The sequence below is a fragment of the Bremia lactucae genome (genome assembly GCF_004359215.1).
Source record: "Bremia lactucae strain SF5 chromosome Unknown BlacSF5_NotPlaced_200_SHOA01000120.1_2678225bp, whole genome shotgun sequence".
Lineage (NCBI taxonomy): Eukaryota > Oomycota > Peronosporomycetes > Peronosporales > Peronosporaceae > Bremia > Bremia lactucae.
In genome coordinates, this window is record NW_027152213.1 from 175,379 (window position 1) to 196,456 (window position 21,078).

The 21,078-nt window shown below is 44.5% G+C and overlaps 3 protein-coding genes across 3 annotated transcripts; all 3 read right to left on the reverse strand.

The window, feature by feature from the left end:
• Positions 1 to 12,746: 12,746 nt before the first annotated feature.
• Positions 12,747 to 13,844, reverse strand: CCR75_006824 (uncharacterized protein; the record flags this gene model as incomplete). Its single annotated transcript, XM_067964891.1, has 1 exon — positions 12,747 to 13,844. The coding sequence occupies one exon, from the start codon at positions 13,842 to 13,844 to the stop codon at positions 12,747 to 12,749; it is 1,098 nt and encodes a 365-aa protein (XP_067814764.1).
• A 362-nt stretch (positions 13,845 to 14,206) lies between these two features.
• CCR75_006823 (uncharacterized protein) lies at positions 14,207 to 14,827 on the reverse strand (the record flags this gene model as incomplete). The annotated part of the gene is made up of 1 exon (XM_067964890.1): positions 14,207 to 14,827. The coding sequence occupies one exon, from the start codon at positions 14,825 to 14,827 to the stop codon at positions 14,207 to 14,209; it is 621 nt and encodes a 206-aa protein (XP_067814602.1).
• Positions 14,828 to 16,441: 1,614 nt separating this feature from the next.
• Positions 16,442 to 17,200, reverse strand: CCR75_006822 (uncharacterized protein; the record flags this gene model as incomplete). The annotated part of the gene is made up of 1 exon (XM_067964889.1): positions 16,442 to 17,200. One exon carries the CDS (start codon positions 17,198 to 17,200, stop codon positions 16,442 to 16,444), a length of 759 nt encoding a protein of 252 aa, XP_067814753.1.
• Positions 17,201 to 21,078: the final 3,878 nt, after the last annotated feature.

Here is a 21,078-nt window from a genome sequence, read left to right on the forward strand (position 1 = left end):
TGTGACACTAAGATATGTCTGTAGTGGCAATACTCTCGGATACCGGTATACGGTTTGGCCTTTAGAGATTTGCTTTCCGTTTAAACTATATATCGCGTTGTGAAGCAGGTACAGAACTTGCATCGGCTACTTGCTGGATTTGCGAACGTATATTTTGTTTGCCTTTAGATAGTCAAGACGCATTGTACAATTGACATCGCTAATAAACTTGTGCTTGTTTATATATTTTGAAGACGCGGGTACAAGTGCACTTGCCGTGTACTTTGCAAATGCTGCATGTATCGAACGGAAAGCATGTGATATGTACAATAACAATGTCCATAGAAAGAACTGTAGTGTTTGGAATGTACAAACAACACTGGAAGTGCGCACGAAAACAGATGACAACTTCCTCTGATCTCAATACTAGCGACTCTCTGGGGCTGGTGCAGTTGGCTTTCGGCCATCGTGAATAATCAATTCTCTCAACATTAACACACGGCATGGGTTTCGCTTGACCTGTATTGATGCCAATGTCTTGCGCATGCATCTGACATATTAATACGACTTTGTAAGATCTTGTCTTGCTAGGAAGATAAATTTTGGGGACATACTGGCATATGAGCGAATCAAGATGGTGCGACAATTGCCACAGACGTTTCGACTATTGCCACAGACAAAACACCTCTAATTGGCTGAATCGTTTCTTGTTATCTTAGATATTGAAACAATAGTACCCATGGAAAAAACAGTTTTAATGACACAAAATTGTATAATCTATTTTAGGTAAAAGCAATAATAGCACCCTATTGACCAATCATATTAGTTTACACCGATTAGCCAATCAGAGGTGTTTTGTCTGTGGCAAAAGTCAAAACGTCTGTGGCAACAATCGCACCCAATAAGATATTGCCTATTTAAAAGGCTCACGTGAATTTTTTTAGACAAATTTCTAATTTATGTAATTCAAGATAAACTTGGCCGCTTGCTGAAATAATTGCATGGTTTGCAATTATTTCAACCTGCGGCCAACAATTATTCATTCTAAATTTAAGAGGAGTGTCTAATATTGATACGAAGTCCCATATTGAAACATTTCTTCATACGAAGTCACATAATATTTTTTTTGGAAAGGGAACATTTCTAATAGATAATTCAGTTATTACCTTAATAGATAAATTCTATATCTTCTATATATTGTCAGATCCATGTTTTCTGAGGAATGCCTTGCAAAAATATTTCTCGATCAGTGACCGCTGTCATTAAATTCTCATTAATGAATTGTTATCATTGTTTATGCCAATCAAAATAACTGCCAACAAATGTATTGGGATTCGAACTCATTCAATTTTTATGACTTACTAACTACAACTTAGTTAAGAGTACATGAGTCACCTAAATCAGATGATCGTTGTTTCCATCTTCGTGTATTTGCTGACATTTCTTGAATTTCATCTAATCTCATAATAAATTGCTCACACAACATCGGAAAATATATTTTCACTTTAACGCACAAAAAAATATTTAAGACTTAAAAAGGATCTTTTAGAAAATTGACGCCTTCAACCATAAATCATTTGCAAAAGCAGATAAAGCTGACTCCTTTAATATTACATATGGCCAGTGCCCAATAACAAGAAACAAAATTTGGATTATATACAAAGTAACGTATAATTATGAATAATGCGCTGGAGCCATCATTGTAACAGGATTACACTTCGGTCGACAGCCATCAAGTGGTGTGGTACACATCAAGGATAATGCACCCTATTTTTTCACATAAGAAAGTGCAATCATTTGAATTGTGGGTGACGGCCGGATCTATATAAGGCAATCAGGGTAGGTGTTTTGTTGTTTAGAGTATAAAATTTAGTTACCGTTTCATTTAAAAGCTTTCCTTGCCTCCCTAAGCGTAGCGGAGCTACCTCGCTCCTAAAGTCAGAGGAAGACTTTCAGATTCAGAGAGTCACTTAATTCTATTGAACTAATGGGTTTGACAACTCAAGGAGTCGTACAAGCTATCAAAGCTTAAGGAATCCTAGTTCAAGGAATATAGGGGTTCGTAGAACCAAGTGGCAACTAGAGCCCAAGAGGATATACCTAAGAAAGGCTTCTATCTCTTACAGATTAATGCACAAGCCTTAGGAAGGCACTTAACGCTTAAAGATCAAAAGGGGGAACTGCACTTTATTTAATTATTTAAATCTAAAAACCTTACCCTAGCTAATTAAGATAGATTTTGGCCGCCAGATTTATATCTGGCGGCGACCACATTTATTACCCATAATAAATGGGATTTGAGTAATTATTTTTTTAAAATTAGATAAAAGGGTATTTTACCCATAAAGTAAATGTACCACAACAACGGTTCTCCAACCGATGTGTGCCCCATTAAACCCTTCCCCATCAGACTGTTGACACTGAGCGACTAAATTCGCTTCATTTCCTCTTTTAGGTTGGAACCTAAACAGCTAACCGTTTGGTTGTGTTTTTCATTCCAGCGTGAGTCACAGACTCTGAGCACCTTCCTCGACGATGAGGGAATGCTAGACTTTGAAAGTCACTCTCAATCAGAGGAGGAGGGGTAGAGCGGCGCCTTCTTCTCCGGACGAACGTCGGCGAGCCCCGAATCCGTTCCTAGAACGTGGTGCCGCTGATGTCTTAACTGCATTGAGCAGGACACGGGACCCTGAGTACAACATTATTACGAATCCGCACGATGAAGAGCAAGAGCAGATAATCCTCATAGAGAAAGTGCTCGTCGTCGAGCTGCCGAAATAGCGAAAGCTAAGGCTTATAGTGAATATAGATTCACTCCGCTTAGTGCGGACGAGCGTCTCAAAGAGATAGCGGGTCATAGCTTGGCCATCTGGATCAGTGGTGACCTGGCGAGGACGCCGGAGGAGATCGCTGCTCGCGACGATCTTCATGAGCAATACCTTACGCCGAAGGTAATGACGCGAAGCCAGTATCTGATGCGTTTACGTGATCAAGCCCGTGGGGCTTCGGTGACCTCCATGAGGGAAATTCCGATCGTTTTGTTTCCAAACGAAACAAGAACTGAAGACGAAGTCTCATTTGAGAAATGGGTTCACCGGACCCGCAACCTCCGTAATATCTGGAATATCAGAGAGTCTGCGGATAGAGGTGATGTTCGTTTGAAACGGAAGCTTCGCTTCGTCTTTGCTAAGCTTAAGGCCAAAGGACAGTTAAGTTCGGCATTTATGCCACAAAACGAAGAAAGGCCTAGCCAATATTTCAGTGCTTCAGTTGACCGTACTACCAAGGATCGAAGCCGCACTGAGGCTTTAATTATACCTAATCCCACATTTAGTGGTGGGAAGCGTCGTTTTGACGCGAGTTGACCCTGAGCTTGGCGCTCAAAAACGTCAACGGCGTACGGGCAATCTTGCCGAAGAGATACCTCGAACTCCCAAGAGTTTTCAGAAGAGGGGTACCCTAGCCTCTTCACCAGATACTGGTATTGACCCTCAAGACGACGTCGCTTTAAAAGTTTCTCCACATGAAACTGAAGGTTCCCCCGCGCATCAAGCAGCGCGGGAGGGGGCCGAAATTTCGGCGGAAGCATTTGATGCTCTACGGCACGAGGTGCAACTTCTTCGTGAGGTCCTTGCTCGGGTTGAGAGCTCCTCTGAGGCGGTTCGGGACCGTCTTTCGACGCTGGAGCGCCAGCAGCCTCGTTTAGAGGGCCAACTGGACATCCTGGTGAGGATGCAGCAAACAACGGCACGACCGCCTGTCTCGGCGCAAGCGCCTTCAAGTCCACGTGGGAAGGGTCCCGATATGGCTTTAGCAAAACATTGGGTGTGTACCCAGCTTGCTGGGAAGTTTCAGCGTATAAGCTAGGCCCTTCTTGGCCACGACCGTAAATGGTCCAATAAAGCGCGGGCGCAATTTGGTCTTGAAGACTGCGGAAACCAAGTTGGTAGGTAGATTTTTAGCGCTTAGTAAAAAACTCGGTCTCCAACCATATACCAATTAATACAGCTTCTACCTTTGGCATCTGCTTGTTCTTTTTGTTTGTCTTGGCTATCAGCCATCGTATCCTTACATGTCTTAAGGCACTAAATCGCGTCGCGAGAAACTCGCTTACTTGTTTCCGAACGGTAACAGAGCTGATATCAGCAAGCCTATCGGCCAATTCTCCCCCACCAAGCCCTGAACAACGCAGTGGTATCGTTAATGGAACACGCGGGTGGGTAAGACCGTTTACATAGAGCGGAGTATAGCCTGTAGAGGCATGAACAGCGTTATTTAACGCAAACTCCACTACTGGGAGCATTAAGCTCCAGCGCTTTGGTGTCTGAGCACACACGCTGCGTAAAACGTCTTCAATGACGCGATTGACACGTTCAGTTTGACCATCGGTCTGCGGATGGTCCGCAGTGGACATATCCAATCTGGTGCCAAGCACTCGGAAAATTGATTTCCAGAATTTACCCGTGAAACGGGGATCCCGATCAGAGACAATTGCCACTGGCAAACCATGTTGTCGAAACACGCGATCGATAAACAGCTTAGCTGTACCCTCTCCATCAACGGTATCCGGCACAGCCGCTAAGTGTGCCATTTTGCTCAATCGGTTAATAAAGACAACTATGCCGGAGTTACTGGTCGAATCTTTATGTAGACCGAAATCAAATCCATACTAATGGACTCTCAACACCCAATGGGTACGGGCAGACTTGCCAGTGGCGCAGCACCATGCGCCGAGGGTTTAGCCCGTTGGCAAGTTTCGCATGTGCGAACGTACATTATAAAAGTTTAAACCACCAATAAATCTGGCTTACAGAGCCGTAGTTCTTTTCTCTACCGAGATGACCACCAAGGACAGTATCGTGTGGCTCATGGAGGATTCAGTACTTTAAATTCTCATCATGAGGAACAACGACGCGCGGAGGATCCACAGCGTCCGTGACGCAAACGTAAAGACAATTTTGAGCCTGATTCAGTGTTATTTAGAGCTCATAGCAAAGCTATACACTGGTCATCCAGGGTGTAAGCTGAACGGAATAATTCAGTAATAGACGACATAATAGCCGTTAAATGAGGGAGCTTATAAAGCGGCCTGCGTGATAGCGCATTAGCCAAAGCATTCTGCTTTTCAGGCTTATACTTCACCTCGAAGTTGTATTCGGCTAAAAGGAGAGCCATCGGGCATTCTCTGTGAGAGATAGGACGACTAAGTCGTGTGTACTGACGCGTGATCTGTAATATAACAAGAGGCTTAGAGGCTTGAAGATGAACTCTGAATTTGATAAGAGCATACTTTATTGCAAGTAACTCTTTGTCATGAACTGGGTACTTCTTTTTCGCAGCTTTGAGCTGTCTAGACTTGAACGCAATGACACGTTCATGCCGTCACTATTTGTTTGTAACAGAGCACTTCCAATAACAAAATTCGATGCGTCACAGACAACACTGACAGGCCAATTTTGATTTGGCAGTCCCAGAATCGGGGCATGGATAAGTCTATCCTTTACTGCTTGAAAGGCATTATGCTCTGGGTAAGTCCATCACCAATCTGTATCCTTTTTAAGGAGATTTGATAATGGCCTAGCCATATCAGAGTATTTTTCGCTAAATTTGTGTAAATAATTGGCGAGACCCAACCAATTCAGCAAATTCATTTGATTTTTAGGAACATGCCAATCTTCTATGGCTTTTACCTTAGCGGGATCCGCTCTGAGGCCTCGCTTTTCAATAAAGCACCCTAAAAGAATTTCTTCTGCGCTAAAAATGCATTTAGATGCATTGGCATATAGTTCATTTGTGCGCATACACTCAAGCACAGCTCGCAAATGATCAAATTGGTTTTTCATATCCGACCGAACCTGATCCGCACGACTATGGACAAAAATGTCATCAAAATAAGTCGGTGCATAACCTCGATGAGGGCGGAACAGTTGCATCACAAGACGATTAAATATTGCCGGGGCATTAGAAAGCCCTTGTGGCATAACCAACCACTCCCATAGCATACTGCCTGTGCTGCTAACCGCTGTAAGCGGGATAACGCTAGTTCGCATGACCATCGACTCCGTCAAGTGCACTGTACATTGTACATCCCACCACATTGTTCTGAACATCCGTTCTAGGAATAACGTTTTGTGCTGGTATAGAGGCAGCATTCAGCTTATTATAAGCATGTACAATGCGTTATTTACCCTTTTGCTTTTTGACACAAAATTTTGGTGTCGAATGGGGAAATTTGCTCTCGGGGTACCATTCCCGCCTCGTACTTAGCACGAAAGAAATCGTTAATGACGTCACACTGTTCCCTTGATAAAGGCCGCTGTCGTGTGACACAGTATTGACCAAGTCAATTTCATGACGGACACCTCTATCCGCAGGTAAAACAGATGGTGGATTGGTATATACCACATCTTGGAATACCTTGATCCACACATAAAGTGGATCCGTAGGATCTTTAAGGATCAATGACTCACTCCGCGCACTTAATGCAGCTTTTGTATCATCCAGGACGGGCCAGGACAGCTTCGTCCAGAAGTGACGATGAGTTTTACTCAATCATAGGTCGAATGACTACCATCTAAGATAGGTCGTTAGCCCTTAAGGCTCGGCCGCACTCATCAATAGACATTTCGTCTACTGCAGAAGAGCATGTTACGAAGGGATTGCCGCAAGGCTAACTTCTGCCTCGATGCTACCGGTTACACCATTACAAGCGTATTCAATTCCTTACTCAAATCACTTTGCGAGGGTATAGACCCTTCGCGTCTCGCCAGCCTTGGAGTAGAGACAATACGCCTCTTAGAGGCTGGGACATTCACGTCTTCAAATTTTCAGCCTGTATGGGATCTATACCAGAGCTGGTGTCTACTTCGACATCCGACAAGGAATTAGGTAACTCAGCTTCCTTGTCCAGCGACCGTTTACGTGTCATTTCACGTGCATTAAAAGGGTTTGACCCGAAATGCCATGGCGAACCGCCAATTATGTCACTACTGACACTCAGCATGATGCCACCTCGGCCGACCACGGTGGACTTAGACTTGCCACTCCACGTATCTCAGGGATATAACACCCTTGATGACTCGGTCTTAGGCCAACAATGCTTTTAGCATTTAGTGAATCGTTTTTAAAACAATTGCTACTCGACGGAATACGTGCCATTCCAACTCCTTTTTCTGAGTTAAGCCCAAAATAAATGTTTTCAACATTGGATTTAGTAACTCAGATATTACAATGTCTAACACACTGATAAATTTAGTCAGTCATATGCGCCAATAGCGCTTTTGTCTCCTAGCAAAGGTGGGCTCATGACTTCTCAGAAATTTGCTTGGAACATTGCGCGTGGTGCCTAAGGTCTTAGACCTCCAATCGATCCGTGACTCATGGCGTTTAATCCAGGCCATACCAAGGATGGGATCATATCTCGAATTCGATTAAGGACGAGGCAGCGTTCCATACTGTCAAAGTCCAGAAACTTCTTGCCTAAATTCAAGAAACTTTAGGAGCAGTGACACGAGTCCCAGTCGCTAAGCGAGCAGTGATTGTATCACTTTCATGCGCTTTAAGTCCCCAACGCATTAGTTTCCCTCAAGCGAAAGACGTCAAGCATAAGTGCAAGACGCTCCTGAGTCAATTATAATTGACCACGGCTTATCAAAACCCTTTACAGTCGCTAAAGCGACTAGCAGCCAGGCTTGTACTCTCACCGATCTAATTGGGGCTAGATTCTATTTATTCTCACCTCCTAGAGTTTTAACAGAGCCTAGGTCTTCCCCAGTAGAGCGGTTTTCACCTACATGGTATCGACGTTTTCCGCACCGTACCAGATTTCTGGTATAGGTCGGAATTGGTGCTATTTTGAGCTTTACGAGTATTTTGTAGGGGACAGGCCGGACGTAAATGTTTCGTGCTTCCGCACATACAACATCTACAAATGATTTCATGCTGTTCCACTGCTTGAAGTGCCTTTTCTCCCTCCTCAACGAGGCGTAGATCCATGAATTCCGGTCTATTAGACGGTACCAATGTGCTCGAAGAGCTTGTTCGGTAAATAGGCGGGCTAACGCGAGCAGACTTAAAGACGAACTCAGCGCGTAGCGCTATGGCAATTGCGTCTTCGAAAGTAGCTGGATGGGGTCGTAATAATTCCGAACGGTCAACGCCTTCATTGAGAAACCCCAAAAAAATTTACGATAGTTGCTTCTTGCATCGGGCCTTGAAGCATAGATGCAATGAGTGTTCTCAACTCCTGGGCATGGTCCTCTAGGGCTCGTTTACCCTGTCGAGTCGCTATGAGCCGTGATCGTATGCGTAAAGCCTAATCAGGCGGTGCAAACATGCTGGTCATTTGCTGAATTACCGAATCCCATGAGAAAAAAAAGCGTCGTCTATGGACGCTGCACGAGAGTGCCCACTCCATGGCTCTATCTTCGAGGTACAGAGATATACCGAGTTGGCATAGATGCCGCAAGGGTGATCCTGAACCTGGCCGATCGGGGAGGATTCGTACGCATGAAGGTTTCAACCCTTGCATGCAAAACCTCTGGTCCCTGAATATACTGAACTTTACATATTCAAGCCCAAATAAAGTTTTGAGCTTGTCATACGCTATGCCCTGCGCTTCTATAAGTTTTGAGACCTCTTCCATTTCAGTGAAGGCTTAGTCTTATAAAGACTCAGAGATTGACTACTAGTGCTACCAGATGTAGCGGAGCTTCTTCGCTGCTAAAGATAGAGGAAGACTTTTAGACTTCAAGATCAAAAGGAAAACTCAGCATTTTTAATTTTAATTTAAATTCAAAACCTTACCGTAGCTAATTCAAAATAGATTTCGGCCGCCAGATATATATCTGGCGGCGACTACATTTGTTACCCATAATAAATGGAATTTAAGTAATTAATTATTTTAAAATAGAATAAAAGGGTATTTACCCATAAAGTAAATGTACCACAACAACGGTTCTCCAACCGATGTGTGCCCCATTACAATAAAGGTACCACAAAACGGTTCTCCAACCAATGTGTGCCTCATTACAGAGGCAGTCAAAAACACGTCGATTTGGGCGAGCGCGCGTGAACAGGCACAACCGCGTCTCCGATTGCGCATAAAATGCAACGTCAACATTTGATGATATTCCATATGTCTAACGTTAACTCCATTTTGTTCGGTATTGAGGTTTCGACCTCCAAGCGGTACGGAACCGTACATTCGACCAGCACCATTTGTTGGACACACTGCTGAGCTTTATAGGAACGTTATTTAAGTTGTATATGGCATAAGCGGCCACTATAGTAATTTGATAAGGCCTTTCGGTGCGCGTGCTGCTCTTCGAGTAACGCCAAATAGGCAGCCTCCGCATGTGTGATTAGCTGTACTCGAAAAGGCGGGACCAAGCCAGACCCATTCTTAGACCCGGCTTTGATATTGTCGATTACCAGATCAGGAGCAAGCCTGGTATGAGCGAGCGTTAAAATTTTACGCATACGCCAACTGCTGACGCTAACCTAAATGTAGTGATAGCGTAAACGACTTTCAGTAGACAGCGAAGGCCTAAATGATACCTGCATCTTCCTACGATGTTCCGCTGTAAATATATGCTGCAGCGAGTGTACGCTCGAAATTATGCTCGACCTCTAAAATTAAAATTGCGTGGGCTAAAATTTAAGCTTCATTGTAAGGGTGGTCGATTTGGCTATTTTCGCCTCGCGAACCAGACTCAAGATTTTTATTGATCTTCCTATCTGATGAATTTTAATTAAACGATAAATGCTCAGGACTCAATTCAGGCATCAGTAAACTGCAAGCGGGCACGTCGTAATGCGGCCACGCTCTACTTATACACACACCATAGCACAGCGAGGAGGCGGTTTAACCAGCTTCTTTTGCGTGCAGTGAGGTAGTTGCGGTGGGCGCGTTAGCGACTTCACCTAACGCACTAAGTACTTTGATTAAGTGTCTTCACGGGAGCGGTAATCCGGCTCGTGCTAAATAGTTCCGCTTACCATTTTTGGTAGGTGTGTGGACTTCTTAGATGGACTTTTGGGTAATCAAACCAAAGGAAGTTGGAGGCAATAACAGGTCTGGGATGCCCTTAGATGTTCTGGGCCGCACGCATGCTACGACGGGGTGTATCGTTACATAAAATTAACACTTATAAATAGTTTATTAATATATTATCTAAAAGGTAGAGAATATTTGGAGAATATTACTTACATAGTAATGTTCAGAAATCTTATCCATAAATAGGTATAGGCCATTATATCTATTTATCCACCACGACCTGATTGGCACGTTCTGTTTGGCCATTGATCTGAGGATGGTCTGCAGTCGACATGGGGAACTCGCCACCTAGCAGCCCAAGCACTTGTCGCCAAAACCCAGACGTAAATCATTGATCCCGGTCCAATACTATGGACTCGGCCATCTCGTGTAATCGGTATACGCGATCCAGGACAAGAGAGCTGCCTACTTGCCTTTGATCGATGTCTTACATGGTGCTGAATGAACCATCTTGCTTAGACCGTTTACGAAGACGACGAGCCCCGTCCGACCCTAATGTGAAGTCTAGACTTACTGACTTCCAACAGTTGGTTGGAATCGGTAGCGGCTTCAGTGGCGCACTGCTGGACGGTGCAGGCTTTATGCTGACACTGTTCGCAAGAGCGAATATAGTTGGCCACCCATCTAAATAAGTGCGTTCACCAAAATTTCTCTGACACTCGTAAGAATGTCTTTTCACGGCCCAGATGCCCACTAGATGGCGCATCATGGAGCTCGTGAAGGGTCATCAGCTTGAGGTCTGTGTCATGAGGCACATAGATTCCCAAGGAATCACAAGGTGACAGCTGATGCCATAACAGGCCATCGATGAAGCTAAAGCGATTTACCTCAGCTTTCTCCTGCATTTTTTCGACCCCTCAGTGGTAGATGCGGACTCATGCGTCTCGCACGCTGGTTATTGCCATCGCTCTTCGGAAAGGGATTCCTCTTGCTGGGCGTCTTCGCCCCAGCAGGGGCCCAGGCATAGCAGCGCTCATATGACTGCGCTTGCCACATTTGTGACAGACAACGTCTGCATTGCCCAACTCCATGGAAGTGACACCTGTTCTCTCGGCCGACGGCTTATACCAAGCTATCGCCGAGGCACTGTTGTAAAATTTCTCCTCAACTAAGGCAATTTGGATTCCATCGTTGACGGCACCTTTCTAATAAGAGCCTGTCACGATGAGCCATGACGTATTCCGTTCATAAACTTGGGCACTTTTATGTGCTCCCCAATCGGACCTACGGTAATTGATCCCGACAGCTAGTGCATCTCCTGCACATGCTCTTGCATAGATCGCTTCGCCTGCCACGCCCCGAAAACGCGCACCTTATGCAACACCTCGTTGTTTGGTGGCTGGCACATGGCGCGAGTCTTTGTCTTATAATCGCCCATGAAGGGAACACCTTGAATACGCTATACCCGCCGAGTAAGCCCACTCTGAGGCTTTACCGCGCGGGTGCGACATGGAGTACGGCACCATCGGGCTGTCATCTTCGATTAGCTGCGACACACCGCATTGCTTTACTGCTAACAGCCGATGGATATCGTGCGCGCTGCAGTTCCATCGAACTTGGGCGGGTCCATCCGAATAAGCCTCGGCTGAGAGCGGAGAGCATCTTAACAGTCCTGTTGAAAGCCTCGCTTCGAGCCTGCTCTCGCCTTAGCTCATCCTGAGTCTGTGTGACAGACTCCGCCGTAGCATGGCTTTGTGCCTCGGACGCGACCCTTCGCTGTCCGAGCATGAGTGCGTCAAACTGCTCCAACTGAGTAACATGTTGCTCAGGAGACTACCCAAGACCCTGGCCATGGCTTGTTCCCTAAGTCCCTGCGCCGTCTGCTCAGCCAACTCCCGATGATGTTCGGAGGTGGGGGGAAATGAGTCCAATCGATATTGAGGCTCATCCTCACGTACACGCTCAAAGATGCGGGTCGTGGGAAGGATTTCAAGTTCCACCAAGTGTAGACGGGCGCTACTTAAAGCTGCCACGTACTACGCACGCACACACCTTCGACGATTTACCGCCTTCTCTCACGTGCAGTGAGGTTTGTGGTGGGCGCCTTAGCGACCTCACCCAACTCACGAAGTACACTGATAAAAGTGTCGTCACGGGAGCGGTAATCCGGCTCCTCGTGCAAACTTATCAAGTATATTGTAAGTTTAAGACTGATTTATATTTAATCGCATTAAATATAAATTTCTGTTATTACCTAGCATAAATGCCGTCTTTGTAGATAGACTAATATGTGCTGCGAGCGTATCGTTTTTGGGTATTTCGCATAGCGGATGACGCTAGGATGTACCAATGTGCATCACATACATAAGGGTGGGTCACATATATATGAAGCACACTTAAGTGGTAGGTTTTTTTTTTATTACTTCAATTAAGTACCTAGGAATTTAAGTTGAATATAACAATTCCAACGTAAATACTTCTTTATTATTTTCTCTTACAGAAATAATATTCATGTTTTAACGGTACACCCCGTTCCATTTCGTGCTAAACTGACGGCCCCGGGTCACTCGATGTTATGTAAGAGCTAATTCCTGTCTAGGACAGCGACTCAAAGAAGTAATTCACTATTCTTTCCAATCCTGGGTGCAGGTCCTAGTGCCGTGTCATCTTTTGTGCATTTGGGCATGTAAGTTCAGTGCTTAACAATTAATTCATTGTAAATGCCCACATAACGCGATAATCTTTTATCGATAAAGTCATCCAAGAATCTTTACTCGCTCTGTTGATTACAAGCTTCCGCAGTGAATCTCGTAACGTCCAAGGAGCTTTGAGCAATGACGTTCTCGAGACGCTTTTCAATATCGACGGTATGAAGCAAAATTCGCTGCATTAGAATCGCCGAGTCGCCATCTAATCCAGGAATCAGTGCCTGTAGATTCCGTTCGCCTTGCCACAATTGAATAACTCCCGCTTTCAGTGAATACCCTTGAGCATCGAGGTCATCGAGACCTGATCCGTGTTCAAAATGAGTTTTAATAGCTTGCTGTTGCTTGTCGTCGTCGTCAAGATATGGCACGACAGCAATAAGCTGCAACGTGTCGTCTAACTCATTCAGAACCTTTTCAATCGAATGATCTTCTGGTGCTTTACGATCCACGGGATTATAAGCCGGAGCTGAAGAATGCCGTTCTTCGCGCTTGGCCTCGTGACGGTCGTTCTCATGCGTTTCATCTTCCTTTTCAAAGCCTAAATTTGGATTCTCTACTGCGTGTTTACCTACACTTTTGCCCCAGCTTCCTTTGTCCCATTGAAAGACCTCAGGGAGCCCACAGTTGCTGAAAAATTGACCCAATGCCTCCTCTACCAACGTATTACATGCACCTCCCGTCGTGCGTAGTTGCAACTCGACTTCTTTAAATTCACCCTCGATAGGTGTTTTTAAAAAAAATGGAAGTTTTAAGGTCTTGGCTGGGGGAAATTGATTGTGTTTCTCAATGGCGTCCAGGATGCCCAAGAGCTCTTTGTACGATTCCTCATTTGCGCGCTGCTGCGTTGGATACTGTCCAAAGAGATCCGGATGCGTACGCAAATAGAGCTTGCGCAACGTTTCTTTAAGAATTGGCACCTTGACTCCTTTTTGGCTCTTGTTGACGCGTAATTTCTTCCGACGGAGCGTGCGTTCGCTGACTTTTGTTCGTACAAAACTAATGCTGCTGGTTCGGGTTGATAGGAATGGAGGGTCGATAGAGCAAGGCACGCGGTGCTTATGCATTTGTTGCCAGGGAATTGCTGTGCTTAAGCGTGTAGACGCGTGCATTTGGAAGCGAGAAACGATAAGCGTCTGACGAGCTAGTGCGACGAAGCCCATTACCACCGCTTTTCAGAGCCCTGAAGGCAAGAATGAATAAAATTATTTATCACTTTTTTTGAGAGCAAAATATGCGTTTTTCGTAATGAGCACAAATTCGGGTCATGCCTGAAATTACATGTTGCCCATTTTCTTGTGCATTTTACGGCGAGGTATTCTTACAATCGTTCTTTATTTCTAACATAAGATAAGGAGAATTTATCAATGGTGCAAGTATACGTACATCATTTATACGGGACTTAGACGTCTTGATTGCCTGTGTCGAATCAAAAGTTAAGAGCAAAAGCAAAGCACGCGGGCTCGACCAAGATCTCCGCAATACCTTGATGGTGTCGAGATGACTTCTTTTTTAACGGACAATCTCAAATGACCTGATTGTCTTCTTGCAACTCATCTTTGTCATCGGGATCAACTCCACCATTCGAGAGCATCTCACGCACTTTTCTCTCAATATTAAGCGTGTGGAGCAGGATACGCTGCAGAATCTGGGCCGAATCGGTATCCAATCCCTCAACAATCTTTGTAAGGTCGCGCTCACCCTTCCAAATCTTATGCGTCCCAGCTTTAATATTATACCCACGTTCATCAATCTCATCAAGACCACTGCCACTCTCAAAGTGTTGGCGCACTTCCCCATACTCCTCTTCATCCATCAGTGGCACAGCAGCAATAATTTCAAAAACTTCATTGAGCTCTTTCAGCAAGTTTTCAATCGAAGCATCTTCAATTGTCATTTCACTGTCGTCAAATGCTAGCGTAGGTTCAATTTCGTTCTCTTCTGGCAGGACCACACGCTCGCTCACCTTTGTTCGCAAAAAGCCTACTCGAGTCGATAGGATCGGAGACTCCATCGCACAGGGCAAGCGCTGCCACTTCGTTCGCTGCAAGAATTGCTCATTAGCTACAAGAGGACAAACGCGCATACGGGAATAGAGGAATCGAGAAGTGGCGCGTGCCTGACGAGCTACCGACATGAAGGCCATGACGCAAGGCGAAGAGTGTTGTTTTTATTGGTTTTGAGTCATTTCTTGTACAGCGTGATATTAGGTACGTAGTCCATTATTGCTTCAAAACTTTTTTTATTTTCAAGCTGACAAGCAATAGTAGCCGAAGATGCTTTTTTAGCCGCTTAATACTCCATAATAGCTCAAATTTAAAATTTAAAATAGTTTCTTACATCCTTGACAACCTCAAAATGGAAACTGCAAAAAAAAAGTAGCGTAAATAATACTGTACATACAGTACATCGTCTGATACAACCGTTTGCTCTTGAGGTCACGGGAGAGCTGTAACATGAGTTATTTAAATAGTGTCGGAAAACCTAAAGTGACCTCAGGCAATTTGCATACAAGGCCAATGCAAGTCTTTAACGCTACCAGTAGCTAGAAAGCCTGTTGCATGTGACAGAAAAACACGATCTAGAATATTTTCGTGCCTTACATAATAGCACTCCTCTGAATTATGCAATGCGGAGACCTCCAACACATTCATGAGCGCACATTGCAATGAAGTTCAGTCGCAAATAATAAACTGTTTTTGGGAATATGCGTCCAATATTGCGCAAAAGTTTGTTTCGCGAGGAACATGAAAGTTTGCAGCGATTGATCGAAGAGCATTTTTTTATTTGGTGATGAGCAAGCTAAGTGACTCCTACACGGCCCCGAAGACTTCGCAAAAAAAATTGCGTCTTAATACGGCAATGTGAAGAATGCGTCTTTTTACATGACAGGACGTCGACGCTGGCATACCTCTAAATCGTTAAGTTGCTTGCTAATCACTTTTGAGTACCGCGAGTTTTTACGTGTTTGTATAGAAGTCGGATGAAAACCTATTTGCGCTTAAAATATTAGAGGAAGGCACCTTGAATTCTCTTGGTAGAACCACCTTTTGCCATCACGGCCGGTCGGCTGCTTTTGTTTTGATACGGAAAACAGCCTGCATTTTCGTGGCTTATTGCAGTTAGGACGTCGACAGCTTGATTTAAACCTCGCATTAGCTTGAACGATATTGTGCTTTCCCTTGAAATTAATTAGCTATTTCTTACATCGCAGTGTTCTAGCCATTAATTTTTAGCATCACATTCCAGAATCTTAAGTTGTAATCGCGATAACTTTTTTTCTGTTTGAAAGTAATCGTTAAAAGGTATAACAACTCCCGCCAAACAAAATAATTGAAAATTGCTGCTGCAGTGCGAGGGAGCACCAGCGCAGACTACTCGTATAATTGTATACTCTAATAATAATCTAAAAGATTTGCATATCCATTCCAACGAAAGAAGACCTTCACGATTACAGTCTGTCAGAAAAAAATTAAAATCCGCCCGTGTCTAGCATTTTAAATACTGAAAATTCGGGATCTAATTACGCACCTTGTGATAGTCAAACCCAATAAGAGCTCTGCAGACCTAATTGGCCTGGCGTCGAATGAATAAGAAGTATCTCTGACATTTATTTTGTCTAGCTTGGTCCCGACGAACAAAAAAAAAAATAGTGCGTTTGATACACGCTGAATGATAGCTTTTAGATTTTTTTAATTATCTGAAACTTACTCAATTCAGCAAAAACTTGGACAAGACAAACGTAATTTAAACACTCAATTTAATCATGCTTGGTACCAGTGGTCGTGGCAAAACGCCTCTTTAGTCTTGGGAGCACAAGGCCACCTACGATAGCAACCACTATAAGCTGCATCGTCGTGGCGCTATCAATAATGTCTCCACGCGATCGTAGCTCGCGCAGAATAAGCCCAGCTTTGCAGCTCAGGAAATTGTACGGAACGAGCCCAAATAGCGGGCCTAACGTAAATTGGCCTAGCGGAATGGCCAAGTGGGGCGACGCCATGTTAATAAACCAATTGGGGGTGAATGGAAATACGCGCAGGAATATCATATTCAGCGCCATTTCGTCGCGATGTGCGTCCAATATACTTCTTAAGCGATCGAGTTTTTGCGGAAAAAAGTGCGTGACGACGCGGTAGCCAAAACGCCGCGAAAGGAGAAACATAAAGACCGATCCCAGTGTGTTGTTAGCCAAGCACAGAGGAAATCCCAGCGTCATCCCAAACAACGCGCCGCCCAATAGATTGAAAAATACGGTGCCCGGAATCGCAAATGTTTGCAGGTATAGATAGCAGCCCATGTGTGCGAGCAAAAGTGAACCTCGTTGGCGCTCGGAGAAGCTCTGAAGGGTCTTGCCTAGCTCTTGAGCTGCCTCGAGCGTTGTAGGCAGTCGAAGCGCGAGCCACTCGGTGTCTGTGAGCGTCGAGATTACCAGCGAGTGCAACATCACGCCTAATAGCGCCGTGGTGACTATGAAAACGACGCCCACGAGCTGAAGATCACGGCGCCAGTCCGACATCGTTGCTAAACTTTGTCGACTGCTGCGGATCCTGTTCAAGAAAGTGTTCGGAAGAACGGGGGGTAGGTTATTTTTTGGAAATTTTTATTTTGTTATTTGAATGGATTTTATTGCCAGATCGTTATTAATTAAAAAAAAGAATGCCAGTTAGCAAACAGTTTAACTAAGTAAAATTTTAGGAAAACATGATCCTTTGGCTGATGTATATTTGGTAAGGCTGTAGAGATAGAGTGCGGCAACCGATTCTAGTTTACAGATGGACAAAGGTCTAAGTCCTTCATACTAGCCATAGAAGGATATGAATATTAAAAATAACGACGACAAGAAACAGTCTCTAATTTGCTCTACACTGTTTAGTAAGTATACTTCGTTACGACGTAGTGCTAGCTAAGTAAAATAAACAGGTGTTCCTTGTACCGCACACTATCTCCGTCCCAGCGCGAGATTGTCAGGACCATTCAACTCGCTGAGCCCATGACCACTCATTTCGATTTATCTTTTATACCATTCCTTTTCTATTGATTCAAATTACATATGCGCCATAATAAAAACAAGTAAAAAGGTTGGCGCAATAAGGAGAGATGATACTTAGTAATAATTAGATTTAGGATAGGCGATCCTTAGAGGATGAGCCAAAAGTATCGGCTAGTAAAGCAAAAAAAATAATTCAGTCGTAATTTACCCTCATTCCTCACAAGTGGTACCACTTGTTGGTCTTCCGCTCGCTTCTTCGCCGTCCGCTCGCTTCTTCGCCGTCCGCTCGCTTCTTCGCCGTCCGCTCGCTTCTTCGCCGTCTACTCGCTTCTTCGCCGTCTGCTCGCTTCTTCGCCGTCCGCTCGCTTCTTTGCCGTCCGTTCGCGCTTCGCTGGATTGCACTGCGTTGGATTGCCCAGCACTACTTGTAGCGTAAGGGATTCCACTCGCAGCCAGTAACGTACTGCTTGTAGCGTGGGAATTTCCGCTCGCAGTCAACTGCTCCATTCCTTTGGAAGCGCTGCGTAGCAGTTTTGATTGTGTGGCTTCAGTATCCACTGTAACTCTAAGCGTCTGCCTGACAGATATAGTCGCTTAGTCTGTGTGAGGTTGGGACCGGCTTAACACGGTGAAACAGTTAATCCATCTGGAATAAGATTGAATCTCTTACCCATTACGCTTAATGGCTAAAGAAAGTCGTTGAGATTTATGAGCAAAAAGCTAAAAGCTAATAATCAGATTCCATACTACTGTAGTAAGGCTTTCCTCTTTGAGTACGGTGAAAAGTCTGCAAAGACTGCGAACGATTTGCCTGCGTCATTACAAAAGACCCGACGCATTACAAAAGGCCCGACGCATTGCAAAGATCTTAGCAAAGCAACTCACCAAGGAGAAAGGATGCCTGCCCAAGCAAGAGTCCACCTTATCAGCTCCGTTACACGAGGTATACGCGCTTTTAGAAGAAGCCGAGCGCACCATTTTTAAGGATCTTCGGTTCAACTTAAGAGCCTAGTCTTTTTATAGTTCCGAACACATTCTTCTTCCATTATGGGCAACCCTCAAACGCCGAGCTAATGCAGCAAATGATGCACATGCTACAGCAACAACAAGAGTTAATCAAAACATTCGCTAATTCCTAAAAGATAGGTGGGCTTAAGGTGGACGGGCTAAGGATGCCGACGTAAAGCGGAAAAAGCGAAGAGTCGGTTCGCCTTTATTACGCGCAAGTACAGCAATATTTTATTGCGCACGGTAAGAAGTGGAAAGAGGACGCAAAGGCTCCTCAAGTACTTGCCGTACTAGGAAGCTCATTGCGAGGACCAGCAGCACAATGGCTCTTGCTGCATCAAAAAAGAAATTCACTCAGCCGATGAGTTTTCTCTAGCAGTGAAAAAAAAACAATTCGTCTTTGCGGATCTGCAACAACGTCTTCGAGACGATCTGCATCGGCTGAGACAAGCCAATTGCAAAGGCTTAACGGACTACATTGCGAAATCTCGACACATTATTTCGCAAGTTGAGGACATGACTCGAGTTGACATTTCATCTATTTTCAACGAGGGTTTAAAGCAAGAACTCAAGAAGAAGTTCAATATCGACGGGGAAACGCACTGTAGGATGCTATTACTGTGGCGCTCGATTTTGAACGCACACATTCGGGTGTTTATCATCACCACAACGCTACAAAACCTCGTCCTGGTCCACAAAATGTGGCCAGAGAATTAAACAAGAAGCCAGAGCCGATGGAAATCGGCAATGCTCGGCCATTTAATAGGTCTTCTTGCGTCCATAATCGACGTCGAAATAAACGAAAGTGTGCATACTGCAAAATACTGGGGCACACGATTCAGCAGTGTTACAAGCGCAGGAACCAGCAAAATAATCGCGGCAACGGATATCGTCGCGATCGTGCGAACGCCAACTATTTCGTGAATGAGTCAGTTAAAGAAGAAACCATCGCGACTGCGTCAAACGAAGCTATCACCACACTATGTGAAGCTGACTTTGCTTCCTTCACGGGAAAAGATTTGATCATCTAAAAGGGTCATCTTGACGATCGTGCTGTCAATATGATACTCGATTCTGGCGCCACATGCAATGGGGTGAAGCCGAGTTTGCTGCAATGCGTCATGTCCTGAAATGGCTTTCAAGTCACTCGTTTCGAAGGCACTAATAACACCAAAAATAAGTGAAGAAAGGAGTCGCCAATAGCCCATTTGATGATAATCGAATTTCTGACGTTCCGGTCATTGAGTGGCCAATGAGCAATTGCCATGATGTAATTCCGGGTAAGCCCTGGTGTGCTGCGCACGAGCCAATCATTAATTGACGTACTCATCAAGTTTCGTTCAAAAGTGGTGACATACCATATGATGAGGTTGTGAATCGGTCATTATTCCTCTGCTGACTTCTTAAGGAAATTGAAGACATCACAATTTGAAGAAGTCTATCGTGTCAAAATTTATCAAGAGTCGGAATTTACAAAACCTCGTGAAAACGATTGAAGGCTTTACTCGATTCCTATAAAGATGTATTCCCAGAAAAGTTACCGAATTCATTGCCTCCTCATCGGTCGGTGGAGTTTGGTATCAATATACAGCCCGGTGTGCAACCGAGTAATCGTTCGCCATTTCGACTTTCACAAGCTGAACAAAAGGCTTTACAGAAGTTCGTCGATGAGAACCTTTCATGCGGATAGATCGAGCTTTCAGACTCGCTTTGGGTATCAAACATCTTCGGCATTCCTTAAAATGACCCAACGATCGGTACGAGGTGTATCTCGTTCGGAATGGATTCGATCCGGAAACGCGAACATTTTGCTCAGTTGGGTGATTGGCTTTCGTTACGTCAACTCAACGTCAGTCGTCCCTAAAATACCTTTGCCGCGAATCGATAAATTATTCGATAAGATGTATGGTATGAGCTACTTCACAGTCATTGACTTAGCTCAAGGGTACCATCAGAGGCATATTCATCCGGATAGCAAAACGTACACTGCGTTTCGTAAATCAAATGAGACATATCAGTGGTGCGTTGCGCCGATGGGCCTTGCTGGAATGCCTCGCATTTCGTCGCGCTTGATGCGTGTTCTTTTTGAAAAGTTCTCATTCGTTGTTGTATATTTGGATGGTACATGCATCTTTTCCGTCTCAAAAAAAGGTACTTCTGAAAATTCTAAATTATCTGAACATTCATAACCCTGACACCATTGGCTATTAATTACTTTTAATGTAATACTGGGGTCAATTATTTCATGCTATCGTGTTCGACGTCTTACGCAAGTGAATACTCTTCGCTCACATTGGTAAGTGCAAGTTCGCGCGTCAAGAGGTCAGCTTTTTGGGGCACGCTGTTTCTGGTGACGGATTATTTATCGAAAACAAAGGCGGAAGCAATCGCGAAGT